Here is a 20,000-nt window from a genome sequence, read left to right on the forward strand (position 1 = left end):
TCCCTCCTTCTTCCCTCCTCTTCTCTCTCATTCTTTCTTGTGTGTGTGTCTGTCTGTGTCTGCCTGTCTGTTTATGTATACATTTACATACGCACACAAATTTACATGAATGGATGCATATTTACTCTAAAGGTTACTTAACTACCCACCTGCTCCCAGCACTTTCTTTTCTACCTTTCCCTTAAATTTTCTGTCATGTGCATCTATTCCCAGCCTCTAATAAGTACAATGGCATAGACCTTACTATTATCATTAATCATACACCATTATTCTCTCCTGGTTGTATCAGTACTTTATTTTTTATTTATTCATTTTTTTATTTATATATTTTTTATTGAAACTCACCATGCACTTCAGATTTCACCTAGTGTATGTGCCCTTGCATATATTTTTTCTCTTGTTATGCAATTTGGTGTTTTCTCATTTTGTGCCAGTAAGGGACATGACGTGTCTGGCATGTGTTGAGTTTCCCTTGCTCATTTTGTGTGTCATCTTTTTTTTTTCTTTTTTTTTTCATTACTGGCATTCTGTCTGGTAGAGATGTAAATACATAAGATCGCTGTAATGGTCTTAGCCTGATTTTAGCACATGCCGAGTTAGAACGTATTCGTTAGGTAGATGCAGTAGTTTAATATGCACATGGCTGTTTTAGTCATTTAATCTTTATAAGTGTTATTTCATCGTGAGATAATGTACTCGGTGCCATGTTATGTAGATGATGAAAATAGTTGTATTTAAAAGAGCAAGAGATATTTATTACATTGCAAAATAGTATTCAGATCTTCGTTTGTGACGTTTTTTTCTTTATGTTTTTTTCAGGTATTACCGGTACTCATACAGATCGCCATACAGATGCTATTGTTCTACATGCGTGCGGTACAGACTCTATCGGCCATATAGCTACTTGTACAAGTACCGACCTTGCCGATTCTCATGCTATCCTTACCGTCCCCTCCACCACTACACGAGAACCTACCTGGATACCTGTGACCTTCTTGACGACGACGACCTCAACCCGAGATCCTCCTACAAACTCCCGAAGCTAAAAGTGACTTCCTCCAACCCAAAGGACGGCACGAGCGAGGACTCAGATCTCTTGGATGGGTCTCAGGTCGAGGAAATACAAAGGGGGATGAACAGAAAGAGTCAGTCGTCAAAGCAAGAATCTTGGACGAAAAGTAAAGTGAAAAATGGTGACGCGGACGTGGACAACGCTGGCGGTGCGAGAGAGAGGCAGCACGAAGAGGGCAAGGCAGCCAACAGGGAAAGTGGCCTGGGAAAGGAGAGCCAGTCAAGTGCAGAGTTCTTTGATCTTGATTAATTTGCTAGTGAATGTATGGGTGTGAACTAGAATGTTATTTTGTCACAAATAATAACGAATAACTAATAGCTTCTTTGTGTAATCACAAGGGCCCATTAAGTGACCGCATACAGGGTAAAGGAACTTCTGCAAGTTACCAGCAATTTTCAGCCAAAAAGTATTAATATCGTAGACATTTAGTGTAAGAGTGAATAAGTATGACCATAAGTACATTCTACTTTTTGCAAAATAATTAGTCCATCATTCTTTATATTCTTGAAGATTTCTTTCTAGACTTATATTGGGATACATGAATTTTTAGTGATATTGAAAATGAATGTGCAGTAGCCCAGTAAGCTGTAGTAGAAGTTTTACCTTATACCAAATTAAAACAAATAGATCAGACTGTAATGTAGGCAACCTAACATAGAATTTTACTACTGTAGTGTTTCTTAATAGAATCAATGTCAAATAATTATGCAGAATGATGCAGTTATGAGAGTTAATCTGCCATGTTAATTGTAGCAGTAGAATAGTACTGAATAAGAGTGGTTAGGCTTTTATCTAAATGTATAGTAAATATCGCTGGAGTACAATGAAACTGTCGATGTACTTTCCTATTTGCTTTTCTTTATTTAAATTTGTATATCCATGAGTCCTTTTCAAGAGTCTGATTTATGGCGAAGAGCTGTTATGTTATATTTCAGTGAATTTATATATCAAGACAGTATGTAGATTAGTGAAGATGTAGCGTAGATTATATGTACTAGGGTGACCTCAAGCAATAATAGCTCACTGCCACATGTTTTCCATTGGTCACTTAGACACGGATGGTCATTTGACTTCAGATGGCAGACAGTAGAGTGTAATAGCTGTTGTACAGTTTATATGAATTTATATAGATTTTCTTTTTTCACAGATGGTTGAGGAAAATTTATTTCTAGTGTGTAGTATCTGCTGTGATGGCATCAAGCTCAAATTTGCCAGCACAAAGAGAATGTTTCCCATAGTTAAATAGGACATGAAATCAGTGACAAAGTTTGAAAGGAAATGTTTAGCTGCAGTTGTCTCTGTGAGGATGAGTTCACATCTTTTGAGCATCAGTGCCTAGAAATCAACTTTTAGCATTTTCTTTAGATGATTTGTAATATAAAGGCTTTCAAGTGCACAAATGTAGAATCTTCATTGGATTTTTTTTCACCAATACAATATAAAGCATCTTTAGAATGTTGAAAATTTGGTACTCTGTAAGAAAAATCAAAATATACTTGTTATTGTACAGACCTTTAGCACTGGCATTATTTTCCCCTCATACTAAGAGAGAGAGAGAGAGAGAGAGAGAGAGAGAGAGAGAGAGAGAGAGAGAGAGAGAGAGAGAGAGAGAGAGAGAGAGAGAGAGAGAGAGAGAGAGAGAGAGAGAGACTGAGTTTTGACAATTCCTACTGTTTGTAAAGAAAAAATCTACTCATTTTATTTACTCTACCCTTCCCCAGTTTCAGTATTGCACTGATTTTTTGCTGACTAATTATTCACCCCCCATACATATATCCTTGGATTTTTGAGGGCCTTGTACTTGTTTTAGATATACAATTGCTCTCACTCACCAATTATATTTTTTGAAGCAAACATTCTTACATATATGCAATGGAGCCATTTCTTTATTCTTGACTTCCTCTTCTTGGTCTTAAAGGATCTAAATCTATCCCTTATGTTTACAAATTTTTGGAAGCTTTTCACCTATTCCACATCATTTCATTGTAAATACGTATAGAGAAAGTGTACTTTGTCACTTTCCTCCCGACGATTTTCACAAACAAAATTCTAAGACCCTCACAAACTCCTAATACATACAGGAGAAATACAGTGGCACTTTATTTTCTCAGATTCTCTATAGACTATGAATTTAACTCAGAAAGCAATGCTAAGACCAGTCTCTTTTAAAGCTGGAGTCAAGTATGTGAATTTTAACATATTCATACCTCTCCTTGGTAATTTTTTTCTGGTTGTATTGTATAAAAATAGTATTGACACTGAATTACTTTAAAGACTAATGTTATCTTAAGAGCTACAGAGTCCATGAAAAAACATCATTTAGAAACAAATGAAGAAATGAAGAGCAGTGTAAATTATCTAACCATACTTCCTTTCATCAATTTAATGATGACATTTCTATATTTTCTTACTTTAAATAGTAAAGATGTTTCCTGTCAGTCAAGTATGACTATCAATATTATTGGCTTTTCCTTACCATATTTCCAAGAAAATGGGTCAATGACAGCAGTAGCTATGATATCTTTTATTGCAATTGTGATTTCTCGGAAAACTATATACCTCAGACACGGTTTGTGCAGAATCAGTCCAAGAAATTGAAGAGCCACTGTACCGTACAATATAGGAGGCACATTGAGAACATTAAAGAAGAGCAAGGTCATCACATGGCAACCAAGACAAATAAGGTCAGGTGATACATCAGAAACAATGGAAAACAAGACTAAAGCATCTCATTTATGTTGGGTCAAAAAGCATGAACAAGATGTAAGGCCCCAGCATTATAGGTCACTATGGCTTTAGCTATACTGATACGTTTAGGCCTGATACTTAGCTATATGCCATAGCACCACAGCACTTTTTATTCCTGTACTTCAAAACAAAAATTTCTATACATACATGGTGCATTACCAAAAGCTGAGTGGTGTGACACAGCACAGGAAACAGATAACAAAAACAGAAAATATGAAAGCACGAGACTGAATCAAGTTCAAATCCACATTGTATGTGGCCATAGTCCTCTAAAATATTATTCTCTTTAAATGTGGTAGCTGGAAGTGTATTATGGTTTTGAAGTGAAGTTTTGGTTATTGTACTACAAGATAATTTACACTTTACTGTTATTAAGAGAGACTCAATTCTAACCCCTGCACATGTTAAAAAAGCAAAAACAAATCCAGTAATAAGTATTTGAAAAGTAGTCATACCAAATTACTTGATAGCTCTGTGTCTGCATACGCATGTCAGTACATGTACCATATCCAATACATTTATGAAATGTAATTTTGTAATGGTTATGAACACTGCAGCGTGAAATCAACACTGAAACCATCACATCACAAAGTTATCCCAAACTATATAATGTGGCTATCAACTGATTGTCTTTATTTGATTAGTATTCCAGTTTTCTCTCAAGGCAATGCTGTATGCACTGTGTAACCCTCCATGATGAAAAGCAGAACTATGAAAATTTAAAGTTTCAAGTATTATTTCTATGTATTTTATGTATCAGTAATGTGTTGCTCATCTGGTCACAGTGATTCACAATATACCTTCCAGCAACATCAATAAATATGAATTGATTTTTCACACCTTGTTCACCAACTGCATCCTTTCTCAGGCATAATTTACAGGCACTGCTGGCAAATTATACTCCCATATTAACAATGATATATTTTTAAATAGTCAACAGAGAATAGCCAGTAATTACAGTCCAGCATTTTCATAAATTCATCAAATAAAGATGGGTGTTTGGGAATTAGAAATGGAATGGTACCACTTTGGCTGGCATCAAAAGTATTCTATATAAATATACAAATATTTCTCATGAAAACATCACCTTTTACACATTTTTTTTTCTAATACAATACACAAGAACCTAAAATATAAGTGCATTACTTTTCGAAATGTGGATAAGAGATTTAGGATTGGAGGATGAAAACTCAATAAAACAAGCAGATTACCAAATACTTGTATAATCAATTCTTTGATCAAAAATAGTGTCTGCCACGCAGGGCAAATGCATAACAATGAGACGATCACATTGCCTTAAAGGAAATACAACGGGGGATATGATCAATAGTTCTCCATATTATATACTTTAAACAGAACTTCTGGTAATAATAAATACAGTATCATTTAGCCAGGGTCTAGGCAAGAGTGAGTACCTAAATATTTGTTTGGAGTTGATTTCCATTTAATGAATATTTATAAAAGAGATCCACAGCTGCTAGATAAGTCTGGTAACTTCAAGTTGCATTAACTAGCAACCAGACACCACTTTGTGATAATTACAAACATCCTTGTCTGGCTCACTCAGAATAATATAAGTGTAAATCTAAGTCAAATCAAACAATGTTTACTCCCAAATTGATACACATATGGATTAAAATTATTACAACAAAGCAGGTGAATCTGACCAGCCAAAAAATCATAACACACTTGTTGCCTAGATCCTTATTGCCCCAAATATGAAGCAAGGGCTCACCTAACAATCCCTAGGTAGGTGGCATCATCAGTGAATGACAACACAACCACGTACTGTAGACTCAACAATTACAGGTCATACTTGGTAATAACTGCTGATGGATAATGTGATCCTCCTATTGTGCCTCAGTACCTGTGTTCCCGAGGATAGTCTGGGAACCGGTGTATGAAACCGTTGAAATCATTCTATGCTCGACAAATCAACAAATTACAAATCATCTGGGCATATATATATATAATTTTTTTTTCTAGGGTAGAGATGGTTTGTCATTATAAAGCATTTGGTATTAGAATAAATAATATGTTGAACAAATAAAACACTCTACAAATATGTGATTGTGAGAAACTCTTCCCTCTACCATTCACTGATGTGGCCACGGTGTTAACAGCCGCAGAAGAGGACTAGGCTTACAAAAGTAGAAACAGTAGATCACACATAAAAAATCACCTCTGAGGGAAAAGTACGCGGATCAGCCAAAATCAACGGCAACTTTAGATGCTTCTCAATCCACTCTTTTAAATCTAAATAATTTATTTTTCTTTTTTATATATTTCTACTTTTTTTTCTTTTTCTTTTTTTTTTTTTTGAAAACAAAGACCAAGTTAACCGTTTCTTTTAGAAGAGCCTTGGAGAAGGAAAGAGAGAGAGGAAAAAAAAAAGAGAAAAAAAAAAGGAAATAATAATAAAAAGTGAGAAAGAGTAAGAAATTAAGAAAGTGAGGCAGAAAATTAAACTACCTAGAAAAAAAGAAAAACGAAAGACAGGAAAACCCACCAATTGTGAAAAAAAAAAGACACTTAACCACACATGCCCTCAAACAAACATACCCTAAGTGTTTATGGGCCTTCAGAAATGGAGCCTTATTTTTTCACAAGTATGTAAATAGCCAGTACATGGACCATTTATTATTGACGATCCCATCGTCATCATGACAGGTGTACGCACTGGGATTACGAATTGTTAGAAAGCACCTACAGTTTTACCACCCAAGCTTGCTTTTTCCCTTCATTTTATTGATGTATAACATGCTTTTTCTAGTAACAAAGGAATAATAATATTAGACACTTTTATAACTTGGAACTAAAATGTGTGGTCACCATTTTTTGGTTAAAATTATTCTTTGGCCTTATAACTTAAACAAATAGGAAAAAAATCACCTGGGAAGTAGCCAGGTTATCCGTAGAGCTACTTTTTAAGCAGGAACTGGATATATATTATTGATTTTAAGCATTTCATACAGCCATAACCTTCATGCTCTTCTTGGAAATAAACTAAGACTGATCGCAAGCATCTTAAGCATTTTTTTTTTCTAATCTTGCTCCTTCCCTTCCAGAAATATACATTCCTACCCAGTGGAATGATACTTTCAGAGAAAATACTCTTCCTTGTCACATACAGATATTCATTGGCCACTTATTTAACATGTGAAGTGTCTTTTCAATCACTTTTATATGGTTTCATGTGTCTGTTCATCACCTGCACTGTGACTCAGGAAGCTGTCGGCACTCTAGTCCTCTATCATTGGGGGAGTGTGTTCTATGTTGGGATGTTTCATTCAACATATCACCGAGAACGCCTGACTGAGGTCAGTCCCAGCAGAGGTTCCGTCGCATGCGGCCTGAAAGCGTGTGTTTCGTGCCCGAGGAGACAGGACTAGGCCGTTAACACGTAGCAGAACCCGATTCTCACAGTATTTGAGCCCTCACCTGGGAGGGATCCATGAACTAGAGGGGGGAAGGAGAGGTCCTAGTTACTCTCGCTATTGGACCCTTTCGCTTGTCTCCTTAAGAGTGCCGCTGCAATCTCACTCCTGAGAGCAGCCTGTTGCTTCTGGTCAGGGAGGGGTTGGACTGAGCGGAGGCCATTCACGATGTCCCTGGTTTTGCCAAAGTAGATTTCATTGAGGGTATTCCGGATCTTATTTTCCATGTCTTCTACCATACGACCAATGTTAGCAATGTGTGGAGATGATTCTGACACTGGGCAATCTTGTTCCATCTATGAAAAAATGCAGGCATAGAATTAATCATTACCTACAACAGACCAATCTGAACTACATATTCTCAACATTGCATAATACAAAAAATGTAACATGAAGAAACTGACTTCTATAATAATGTGTATTTGAAATTGGAAACTAATTCTATTCTACGAACCTCTATCAACATGTTCTCTTGCAGGCATTCTCATTTTACATCAAGCTAATGATACTGAAGTATATTGACTCTAAAATCCACATTTCTCTCTTTTACCATTGCTCATCTTTTCATCCAAACCAATTCAGTCTTCTAAAAATACACACATTTCCTAAATATGCATAAACCTACCTCCTGAGTCATACCTCCCATGCATTTACTCAAACTCTAACAATGACACTCATGTCTTAATCCCCCCTTCTTCCACAAATACAGCTAGCTCTGCTTTCATTTACTCCTAATATCATTCTGCTTCCATAATAACATTCCACATATTCATTAAACGTTCCGCATTACTCTAACTCCTACTTCTCATAAAAAAGTGTGGTAATGTCTCACCTGTCTAGTGAGAGACCCTCCAAGGTTCATGGTTCCTGATCCTTGTTTGTTGGTTTGCAGCCAAAGCATTGCTGTTGACGTGAGCTTGTAGTGTGCCGAGCGACCGCTTGACTTCTCTACAACCTCCACTACATGGATGCTATCCCAACAGCCTTTTATTTTCTTGCTACCATCACCAGCTTTCTTAATAAGGATTACTCCTGCAAAGTTCAACTTTACTGATACTTCTTTCACTTTTTTACAGGTGTGTTTTTTTTATTTACAAATATGAACATAAATCTTGAAATAAAAAAAATTCAAAGTTCTCCAACTTTTATCATTCCTATTGAAGTTATACAATATCACTATTTCTCATGCAATATCTGTAATACTTATAACAAAATTTTTCACATTAACATTATAAATAAAGACATACTATAATTTTATGTTTTTTTTTTTTTTTGGCCATATCTATATTCAAAGTTCTAACCATAAGATTCAATTCTACAATAGAATGTACAAAACAATATCCTCCCAAAATGTAATCACCAATGATTCCTCCTCTTATCTCCAATATCGACCAGAACAAAGACAAACAATGGGCTATTCTGTGGTTTCTTCATAAGGGGAACCAATGACAAGATTAAAAAAGTTATACTGAACATCAAATCAAAACTTACTTTCATCTGAACTGCTGAAGTTAAATTCCAGTAAGAGTTTAACTTTTCATGTATCACAAACTTTGCAAAGCTATCTACTCTCACAAATTACACTATATATACTTGTACTGTACCTTATAAAACACTTATATACCAAAGGGGACTTATCCTAGCAATATTCTTAAGCCACAACAGCACAACTTTACCTGCAAAGCCATGGTCTAGATCCCAGAGATATACTGATGATACTCCTCCCTCAAAGTACATGTCTCGGTACTGGTCAAAGGCCTGGTTGGCATCTAGCTCTAACTTGCGTAAACGGTCGCTGGGCATGGCTCCGTCTTCTAGGGGTGGGTCGTAGGTATTGCTCCATGGTGACCTAGGAAACATACATTTCTTGTACTAGATTTTACTGAATAGCTTAGCACAAAATCCTCAGAAAACTTGGTATCTATGTGGCTGCTTAAAAAGTGTACTAGGAAGAGGATCAAAGCATAAGAAAAGAAAGGCCAAGAAAATAAGCAATTACATATAAGCAGTTTGTAGATTTACATTTCACTTTCTTTAGAGAAAACAAAATATGAGAGTTAATGGCAATGAAGTAAATAATGGCAGTGAAGATAATACTATAAAAAAAGTCAATAATATTAACAAATTTAAAACACTTCATAGACAATTATGCATTACACATGTAAATCCAGTATTATATACATACTCAATTTATTTTCATAATTCATATTCTATAAGTTATTACCTGAAAGTTAATGTTTGTTGAAAATTACTTTAATAAAAGCTAAATTCTCTCGCAGGATCATATCAGTCCTTATGACTGACATTCATGCCTTAAGAATAAACAGAAAACAGAAAGATTACCTGCTTCTGAAAACTCTAACAACATTTAAGCCTTTTAGGAAACTTAAACAAGTATCAACAACTATAATCTACATCATTTTGGGTTAGGAGGCTAATTGAACTACAACAAAGGAGTCTAAAACACTTCTTCAGCATTGGCATCAAGGTAACTACTTCAACGATGATGATGGCGTCGTCTTGACTCATCTCACTAAAGTTAAACAGCCTACTTCTATTCAGATATCATTTCCTTATGTTTTTCTCTCTCCCCGGACTGTGACACCTGTTTGCCTTCTTTCTAATAGCTTAAGAGCCAATACTATAATGAATACTTATTACAAAGTATGAGGAAGAGCATATTTTGAAGTCTTATTTTGTATATTAAATAAAGAATGCTACAATGTTGCTAAATATTAAATATGAATTCAATGGTCATCCACAAAAGAAGAAAAATCCACAGATTGTACTTTACAAGTGAAGAACACCATTCTCCCTTTAGTATTTTGTATGTTTGAAAGAAAAAGAAAAGAAAAGAAAAGAAAAGAAAAGAAAAGAAAAGAAAAGAAAAGAAAAGAAAAAAGAAAAGAAAAAATAAATAATAATAATAATAATAATAAATCTGATATGTATGTATAATGTTACATTGTTTAACATTACAATTATGAATTATTAATAACTTGTTTTTAGTCTTCTCTTTTCCCTACACAAATGCATTCTCATCTACATGCTTGTAAGAATACAAATTTCATTACTAGTAATCAATAAGGAAAATTAAAGACGGAACATATTTTTTGCAACAAATGGACTTCATAGATTTCCTGACCACAAACACACAACAGGAATACGCGTGACCAGAAATGACACACGCTTCTTGTTCCGATACAGCCTTGTGCCGGCAACGCAGAGCAACTAAATCTCTGCATGTGTAACTAAGCTTAATGAGACGTTTGCTTTCTTTCACGGAACATATCATGTTAAAGCCTAAAGTAGTTTTGTCTGAATTATTTTCTGGGTAAGCTTTAACTTTTCTGTTTCTTGTGTTTTCAGTTTTCTGTGGGATAAAATTATCTAATAGGACAGAAAAGTGCTTAGTCCACAAAGATGGCCTACCTCATTTCACCTAATCACCCTGTTTCTTGATTTTTTAAATATCATTAGTCCTAATATTATACAGTTATTATAATACAAAATTAATCATGATAACAGTGACAACAACAATTGTACTTGGAGGGGGGGAAGAAAGAAAGAAAGAAAGAAAGAAAGAAAGAAAGAAAGAAAGAAAGAAAGAAGAAAAAAAAAAATAAATAAATAAAAAAAAAATGAATAAATAAAATAAAGGAATGGGATACTCAGGCACGGTCAGGTAGGCCTACTGACTCAAGTGACAAAGCACTTGTGGAGCCATCTGTGTGTAAATACAATTCAGAAAACGTACTCAGTACCAATGGGTTTACACCTTCTTATAACATCATTTAGTATGTCTTCTGTGGGAAAATGGGACAGTTTATTTGATCTTGTAGTTTAGAGCAAAGTTCTTAAATTCATTAATTTTCCTGAGAAGTCAAGTCATACTTGGCTACAAAACTGTTAAGAACTTTAGCTCCAAGTTCATCTGTCTATCTGATGGAAAATAAGTGTACATCACTGCACACTTACTGATCGCGGCAACTAACAAAGACTGGGCTAGAACTGATAAAGAGATAAGAGTCTGAGAAATGAAGAGTGATATCTATGATAACCATTCTTTATTTTCTATGTAAGAGTAGTTTAACAAAAAACAACTGACTATACTTGCTACCACTAGGTGATGTTGACACTAACAATATTAAATTTGAAACAACAGCTATTTTGACTCCATTGCTAACCTACTGCATAAATGAAACACAACTCTCATCACTGAAAGGACAGCGCCATGGTATCTACTGCCACGTTTCAAAGGGAAACCTGGCAGGTATGACAGGGAACTGTTCATTCATATCATGTTAAATAGAAATCCAAGTCCATTAAATTTGCAATCTATAGTCTGAGTGTAAGAAACTGAGTATATATTTAATTTGTTGGATGTACATCAAACTACAAACAATGGGAATTTCTGACTGATTGATCTTTGCTGTTCTCCAAAACAAAGTATCTTGCTTATCTATCCAGCTGTCATAATAATAATATTTCCTTTTAAGTAGCTACTATAATGGATATACCTTCAATGCACTTGATTTTATATTAATGCTTCAGAAATACCAAGCAAGCCTACTGAAATAACTTTGTGAAACAAATATTCTAACTACAGAGTAATGTTATAATAATACATACAAGTTCCTGGAAGTAAACTTCTGTGAAAAAATGTAGTAAAGACACCTTAAAAACACCCAAGATAAAAAAACTAAAACATAGATCTTTAAACAGCAAAGGCACACACAGGGAACTTACCTATAAGAATCCCCGTCTCTGTTGTAGTCACATAGAAGGTAATCTTTTCCACTGTTTTTGTCTCGAGCAATCTTTAGAGGCTGATCCACTGATGAGAGGAGCTCTTCGCATAATGATGGTACTAGGTCAATGAGGTCACTCAAGTTGCGCTCTATTTGCTGAGGGGGCAGCCGACGCATAAGGTCAAGGGCACAATCCAGTTGTTGCTCCATCTGCTGGACAAAAGTGTATAGTAAAGAGAGTGAAGAGTGAGGAGTGAAACATTATGAGTGATTCAGTGGTGATATCTTTGGAAAGAAATACAAACATTCATATATAAATATCAATATAAATATAGGAAAAGATAAAATTATCCCCCCCCCCCCCACGCACACACGTGAATGCAATCCACGCAGTATAGCCATCAATGTATTTGTTAACCTACAGTAGCTGTGAATGGGTAAAAGAACAAGAGGGCATGGCCATGAAAGTCAGTCCAAGCCAAGTAGTCCGACCATGATATCTAGGTCTGAACATACAAGGAGAAAGGAAAATCAAGTCCCACATGTTTTTTCAAATGGAAATTAATGGTCTTAAAAAGAAATAATGATTTCTAATTCCCCACTACAAGTTTATGGGTAAATGTCTACATGCCACCCCCATTTGGCATTGGCTTTAGATCTTTGGTATTCTGGTAAAAGCCAGCAAAACCTCTACTACACTTGCTCTGGCAAGAACTATACAGACTTCTCTGAGAATGTATTGTTACACAAGAAACCAGACTGAGCTCTGTCTTTGCACATGACAGAGCAGGTGTAATGTAAACACCTTCTTAATGCTCCCGAAATATCTCTACTCTTGAAGTGAGACATGTGTTCCACCTGTGCAATTAAACAGTATTTGTCTTTTTCAGATTGCCAATAAGAACAATGTAATTTTTTGATACTTGATACTCCTACAGTTTCACACAAGGTAACTCTAGTTCAATACTTTTTCTTATAGTAATTTCTCAAGGCACTGTCCCCCATACACAAAGCTAAGAAGAAGAAGAAAACAGATGGTAGGGGTCTTACCAACCATATTCTTATCACAGGGAACCTAGATGATAACTACAATGGATGACTGGAAAGTAACTTTTCTTATCTCCTCTGGTTCATATTATCATTGTCAGTGTCATATGCAAAGTGACATCTTCAAACAAATAATCAATTAATATCTAGAACACAACAGCAGTGCACATACTGTTTCTCTTTCACACTTCTAAAACACAGAACCAACATGGCAAAAAATTAATACTCCTTTTTTTTCAACATGAACAAAATAATGTTACAAGTCATCCTAAAAATACAAGAGTGAAAAAAAAAGCAGGAGGAATGGTCTCTGCCAAAAAGATACTTCATGAATTAGGCTTAGCATTACACTCAGCAGGAAGTCTGTGATACAGGATGTTATCTGGCATATGAAACACAATATACGGCATTCAGACTTCCAAAAACTGTTTTTTCCTGTATCCTGCACAACTCACTGATAATACAACAAAAGATACATAAACTTTTCTTATCAAATGATCCTACTGATGCAGAATTAACAGAAAATCCTTGCTATTCATAAAAGAATAGGCCTTCCATCTGACCTGCTAGTTAAAGGGGTACTATCACTCCCCCTTTCATCCCCCTTGACTACATCTCTGAGTAATAAATTTGGAAAGGACTGGCCCTCTGGATTCACTGACCTAATTCTGTCTATTCCTTGATTAACATGAAGCCTTCCCTTCCTTTGCCCAGCTAAATAAAGGCCACATCTTTGTCTCTTGTGCTTTAAATCATACTACATGGCAACAGATTATTGGATTAATTTTGTTCATGATTATACTATGCTTTAAAATTTACAATTTGATGGTATCTTTATGACTTACGTCTACAAAATTAATGTTAGACATAGTGGCTGGTAAAGTAAATCTTATATCTATATCTACATCTATAAATATATGTTATTTTTATATTTTCAAATGTAGAAAAAACTATGAATATCAAAAACTGTATGTACTCTTTTTTCTGATTTATACAACCCCTAACAGACCATATCAAAGAAGACCTTTTCATAGGCAAAAATACTCTTCAAAAGAATAAACAATTCAAATAAGTAAACAAACAAATATAGATTTATACAGTCAGATCACTGTTGTTTAAGGGAATGGTGCTGCAACATGTCTGCAGAGGTTGCAATATTAATTTCATAGATACAAATCAATGAGCATAGTGATGTGACTAATGACTACAAATCATCTATTACTAAGATTTGTTTTTGCATTGCAAATATACAACTATTCAGTTTGTAAAGGGTTGTTTAAAAAAATGAAGGAATATTTTGCATTTTATACTTATTATATATCTAAATCAGTACTAGGTCACTGTCTCTCAATAATTGTCATCTAATCCTTCATCTCAAGTAAAGGATGTTCATTTCTTACCACAATTTTTTTCTGGTTTATTCACATATAAACTTTAATTGATAAAAAGATAACTTCAAGAATAGCTATGAGTTACTTAAAAAGAAAGAAGGAAGGAAGGAAAGAAGGAAGGAAGGACAGAAAGACGGAAAGGGAGGGGGAAACACACATTAAAAGCTAAATAAAATAAAGAAAAATAAGTAGAAATAAAAAGGAATAAATGTTCACAAAACCTTACATCTGTGCTTCTGATGCTCATGCAAAGGCCAACAAACCTCACTCACATATATTCTGAGAAAGGAGCCCTTGCAGATGTCCCTGGTAATGCACAATCAAACATGAATGAATGCACTATCTTTGCTGGAGCACCAAAGAAACAGAGGCCCAGGTAACTGCTTGACAATGAACCACTATCACGTCTGATGTAAGATAGCAGGAATTCCACCAAAAATGTTACAGGTTTGGTAAAAGATTAAGCATCCATATACATCTGGCCGTACAATCTTTGGGGACTCTAAACTCATTAGAAAGACGTATTGGTTTGATGGTCCCTGTGAGAGTTCTCTAAACAAGTTAAGCATGAAGTGGCTTTGGGTGACACTATCAATACAATGTAAAAGGCTAACTTTTAAAAGCTAATGTGGCTACCTCATGAATGTATAACACTGTAAAGTAGGACTGCATGAAGCAATACTGTAGGTCAAGCCTGCAAGCCTTGTTCTCTGGTAAATACCAACAGACTCCCCATGTATGTGTATATATATATATATATATATATATATATATATATATATATATATATATATATATATATATATATATATATATATATATATATCAGCTTTTAGTTCCTTTTTGACAATAAATTGACTGCTACGTCAACACAATCTGCCTTGATAGAATATACACGACTGTTTAAATTTGTTTGCTTTTGCCAGTGTGTGAAGCACGGAGACTTGCATTGCTGGATTTCCACACATTTGATTTTTAGACTCTAAATAGTTTCTGTAATCATTTTTAACATATGCATAACAATGTTGTTTCATGTGTTCTTTAAGGTCACTATCCTAGTTTTTCATGTCTGCATGGTACTATTCAAATCTATCCTTTTATCAAAACTTTAATCCATTCAAAAATTTCAGAAAGAATAATGGAGGACATTTTGCAGTATCAAACTATACAAAACAATATGGAAAAGTAAAGAATAAAATAAAATCTTAAAGGAGGAGCATCCACAGGTTGGGCCAATCCTCTTAAAGAACATAAAAAGCAATACTACTGACTTTAGAAAACAATCAGCACAAGCTGAAGGCCCACTCGCTTATAAAAGATACACACATGCGGTGACTCAGGTGTTTGCTATGGCCTTCATGTCTTTGGCACTGTGGCAAAAGACAACAAATTCCCACCATGCATATTCTAGCAGATAAAACTTATATATAGATCACCATGGTCATTTGCCATCAATTAAAGAACCAGACCAAGTTCTATCTTAGCGACATATGAGGTGGGGGCCTGTTAGCCTTTGCTAAAGGTACCACATCATTTACGGGATGTTAACTGAGGCAGGTCCAGCCCTTGGTTCAAGAATAGGCATATTAAAGATAAAGGCAGATGAACAGAAAAAGGGAAATTCAAGTCTCATTGCCAAATCTACAGCTGGTCTTTTGGAAGGAATAGTAGGCTATTCTGCCAAGTTGAAGCGTGAAAATACCCATTATAGTATACTCGAGGAAATCTGGATATTTTACATACTCTAAATTTATCGGAAGTGTCTAAAATGCACCCACATCAAACAAAGCAGTGGCCTCCGTGCCTCATACTCTGGCAAAGGCCAATGACCCTCAAGCATATGTTCTGGCATAAGGGCACTACAGCACAAAGGCCTCAGGAGAGTGAACACCTGCTATCACCTCTACCAACGTCTCACAGCACCACCATTCTTCACTTGAAAAGACTAAATTCCACGAAATTAGTGTCATTTTGGTTCCAATATATGTAAATTTTTTAGAAATTTCACGCAAGCCTAATCTGGACGGTTACCAAAGTCATATTTCCCGCTGAATGTACTTCACAATCCGTCCTACTAAAGGGGTGAATCATACAGACAAAATAATAACAAGAGTGATACATTAAAGCTTAGGGAAGTTGGACCTTGCAGACAACACTGGCACATTACTGTCAAATAAGGAACCAGTTCAAGCTCAGTCTTGCCAGAATACACGTGGCAGACTTTAATTGACCTCTGCCGGAGAGATCTCTTCAACATCTCAACACTGACCAGCTTAAATTTAATATTGTTGACCTTTCATTGCAATTCACGGCAAGTTTCTAGTGGATTTGAAAAGAGTGCCGGCAATATAGTAATGAGAAACGGATCCCATTCGCAATGTGAAAGCATATGTCATCCAGACCTGTACCATATTTACTTCATACAGCACTGCTGTTTTGAGGTCACGAGTTTCTCCCAACATTTCCCAGGCTCTGAGCAAAGTCACTGTGTTCACTAGAGATCCAAACACACGTTGCAGCTGCATCTATGCCACCTGTCCATCACCTGCAAGAGAACCCCAGAGCAAAACCCCACGTGGGACGAACTTCTCCAACCTCGTCCAATCGCAGCGCACCACCCCAGGGCCGCCTTCCACGCAGACCAGCACGGCCCAGCCTCAGGTGCAGCAGAAACGAGCAGAATGAGGAGGCAGAACAGGCGGCAGAAGGCACACCTGCCACAGAGGGGGTGGGGGGCCTGGCCTCTGCTGACGCTGGGGGAAATGAGGCCAACCAGCTTATGTCTGCTTGCTCGTGGATTTACCCCTTTATATGGCCAACGCGGGTGGGAAAGGCCTTCGGCGCCGGAGGCCTGAACCACTCACCCTGGCGTAACGTCGTGCAAGAGCGGCGCCTCGAGTGACTCACAAATAGTCCTGAGGCTCTCGAGGCTCTGTCCCTCGGCCTCCAGTCAGCCCTTATCTTGGCCCCCGCGCCCCGCCGGCCCCCGCCCCGCCCCGGCCCTTGGCCCCACCTGCACGCGTGGCACGTCGCTGGGCCGCCCCATAGGGTCCTGGGCGAGTCCCTGGCCTCGCCGAAGGATCTGCGAGGAGAGAATCCCTCGGTCGGATGGGCGTTCTCGCCCCTCGCTCCTCGCGCCCCTTGTCATGGGCCCTCTCGCGGCCGTGCCGTGGCCTCTGGGGGCCTCCCGTGCTCACGCAGGGCTCGGGGAGGCACAACCGAGCCACTTAACCTACTCACTTACCATACTATTTGCTTATCACAGGTAAATTTCGACTAAAAATAAGACTATCTCGACCGTCGGGCAACTGCTATCGGCTTCGTGGGTCACTGGTGGGCCGAGCGTCTGAACCCCGGCGGCCGCTCGCCCCTTTATCCCGCCCTCCTCCCCGCCGCGCCCTGGCCCTATTACACGGCCCTGAAATCCGACGAGGCCGCCGCCAGCACCGCCCAAATATTTTTCCGCCGCCCCTGCGCCGGCCAGAAGCAGAGTTGCTGCTGCGACCCCGGAGTAGGTCACGTGACGCCGACTTCCGGAGTGTTTTGGTCGCAGGAGAAGCCGCTCGCCTCCTCGGCCGCCTTTCCTCGCGCCCGCCGCCCGCCGCGCCGCCGCTGACCCGCCGCCCGCCGGACCGCCTGCCGAGGCCGCCGGAAGCGTCCGCTGCGACGAGGCCCACAGAGGCCGAGCGTGCAGGCACCTAGGCCTCTCACCTGTCAGCCGCGACCTGCCAAGGGAAGCCCCTGGCGCGACTCCTCCCTCGCCGCAGACCCCCACCTCGACGCCCGTGCCAGGAGCGCCTCGCGAGGGACAGCCGAGGCAGCATGCCCGCCCAGGCGCAGGGAGGCAAGGACGCGGGCGAGCCCTCCGAGATCAGAGTCAAGATCGCCTTCAGCGGGTGAGTCACTGTCCTGCAAGGGGGGGAAAGGGCCCGGAGCCGACCTGCCTTTCTGGGGACCTCGAAGGGTGTGCAGCATGAGTCCGCCCGCCGCCCGCAGGTGCAAGGGCGTCGCGAGGAGGGCGGCTTCGAGGCCGTGTCTGTGGGCGTGAGTGCGGCTGTGGCTGCGACTCCTGTTTGGGGGCTCGGTGTGGTCTTTTCCTGGGGCGGAACAGGTGGAGTTGGTCGTCAGGATGGCCCGTCGGAGATTTGTCGTTTTTCCTGTGGGGACGGGACAGATATCGGGGAAATGGATTTCGAGGTCAGAAGGTAAACAATGATCGTCGAAGTCAGGATTTTAAAGGTAAACGATGATGTGTTTCGAGGAATGGATCAGATTGCAAGTTATTTTGATCGTGGGGTAAAATTTGGCAAATGTTCAGTTTATTGTCGAACCAACAACCAGCATCAGGTTACAAATTCAGGTAAATCGTAAAATTGTGGTTTATGTGACCAAGAGCGATGCACAGAGACATAGGGAAATTGACAGAGCATAAAAAATAAATAATTAACAATATAGGTAGCAGCCTTGTATTTACCATGAAAGGACGAAAATATTCACTGCGTATCACCGCTCAGAGACTAAGAATTCTTAGTGTCTGGATTTCTTTAAGTTGACATGAAGTGTTAATAAAAGTGGGTATGGGTGGGGGGGGGGGAGCTTGCTGACCTGTTTAGGGAATAAAAAGAAGATTGGAAATGTTAGGTTTGGATTTTGGGTTCACATGGCAGCCTGGGTTTGGGACTTCATCAGTGGAGGGTGCGTCTCTCTCGGTAACAAATACCGAAACGTATATGCCAACAGTTTTATTTTCTTTAACCATGGAGAGTGGAGTTGCCCCACAACCTTGAAACATCTCTGTGTTTCAAGACGTGGACATTCCTCCACTGACTTCTGAACTGTGCATACATAAAAAAATTTCATAATGAATGGGCAAACTTATTCAGGAGATTCTTATTCAATCATTTGACACTTCATTGCTTGAATTGGGTCTAAGATGGTAGGCTACCCATTAGAGATAACAAAATGTTTTAAATCCTCACACCAGAAAAATCTCTTTGTTTCATTTGTGGTCAAACTTGTTCTTAGTTGTGCTCGCTAAACAGTTGTGAGCATTTTTGGTCTGGCTACATTGGTTGAAGAGAAATAGGTCTCAAAAGAAGCACCATTAAGAAATTGTTTATGTTGCCGCTAAGAGCGTAGATATTGGGGTAATTTTGTTTTCCTTTGCTTCTGTTTTTTCACTCAAGCATCTGAGTCTGCATGCACCCTGATACTAATGTAAATATATCCACTGCAAGTTTTTGAAAATACTTATCTTTGACCAATACAATAATACTGAGGATAAGTCTGAGTTAGAGATCACTGGGTAACTAAGCCTACAAAGCAAGAATGAAAGATTTTGGTGTGAACATGAAAGCTACAGTTAATGGAATCCGAGATAACTATTGCAGTAGCGGACATTATATATTTTTTCTTGTCTTCTTGTTTTTGGAATTGTTACGAAAGTGACCATGAAATTTGATAATGCAGTACAAGGTTGAATTGAAATCCAGTTAGTAAATACATTTTTGGGAAAGAGTTTAGATGAAGATACGAGAATAGATGACAATATTAG

The 20,000-nt window shown here is 38.1% G+C and overlaps 2 protein-coding genes across 5 annotated transcripts in view; one reads left to right on the forward strand and one right to left on the reverse strand.

Annotated features, from left to right (window-relative positions):
- LOC119589802 overlaps window positions 1–2,589 on the forward strand; it is a gene marked incomplete in the record, with an annotated part of 9,259 nt that extends 6,670 nt beyond the window's left edge. The window contains 1 exon segment of the mRNA XM_037938367.1: window positions 820–2,589. Within this exon segment, the coding sequence (XP_037794295.1) occupies window positions 820–1,321 (502 nt within the window).
- Window positions 2,590–5,027: 2,438 nt separating this feature from the next.
- LOC119589842 (F-actin-capping protein subunit beta) lies at window positions 5,028–17,834 on the reverse strand. 4 transcript variants are annotated; one of them, XM_037938435.1, is made up of 5 exons: window positions 17,691–17,834; window positions 12,007–12,218; window positions 8,934–9,106; window positions 8,090–8,289; window positions 5,028–7,553 (listed from the first exon to the last, which is right to left on the reverse strand). In XM_037938435.1, exons 1-5 carry the CDS (start codon window positions 17,691–17,693, stop codon window positions 7,302–7,304), a joined length of 840 nt encoding a protein of 279 aa, XP_037794363.1. In that variant the 5' UTR covers window positions 17,694–17,834; the 3' UTR covers window positions 5,028–7,301. The 4 variants fall into 4 exon arrangements, with proteins under 4 accessions (XP_037794363.1, XP_037794362.1, XP_037794361.1 ...); XM_037938434.1 differs by having other exon boundaries at window positions 12,007–12,221; window positions 17,691–17,801; XM_037938433.1 differs by lacking the exon at window positions 17,691–17,834 and adding an exon at window positions 17,460–17,664.
- Window positions 17,835–20,000: the final 2,166 nt, after the last annotated feature.

The sequence above is a fragment of the Penaeus monodon genome, chromosome 26 (genome assembly GCF_015228065.2).
Source record: "Penaeus monodon isolate SGIC_2016 chromosome 26, NSTDA_Pmon_1, whole genome shotgun sequence".
Lineage (NCBI taxonomy): Eukaryota > Metazoa > Arthropoda > Malacostraca > Decapoda > Penaeidae > Penaeus > Penaeus monodon.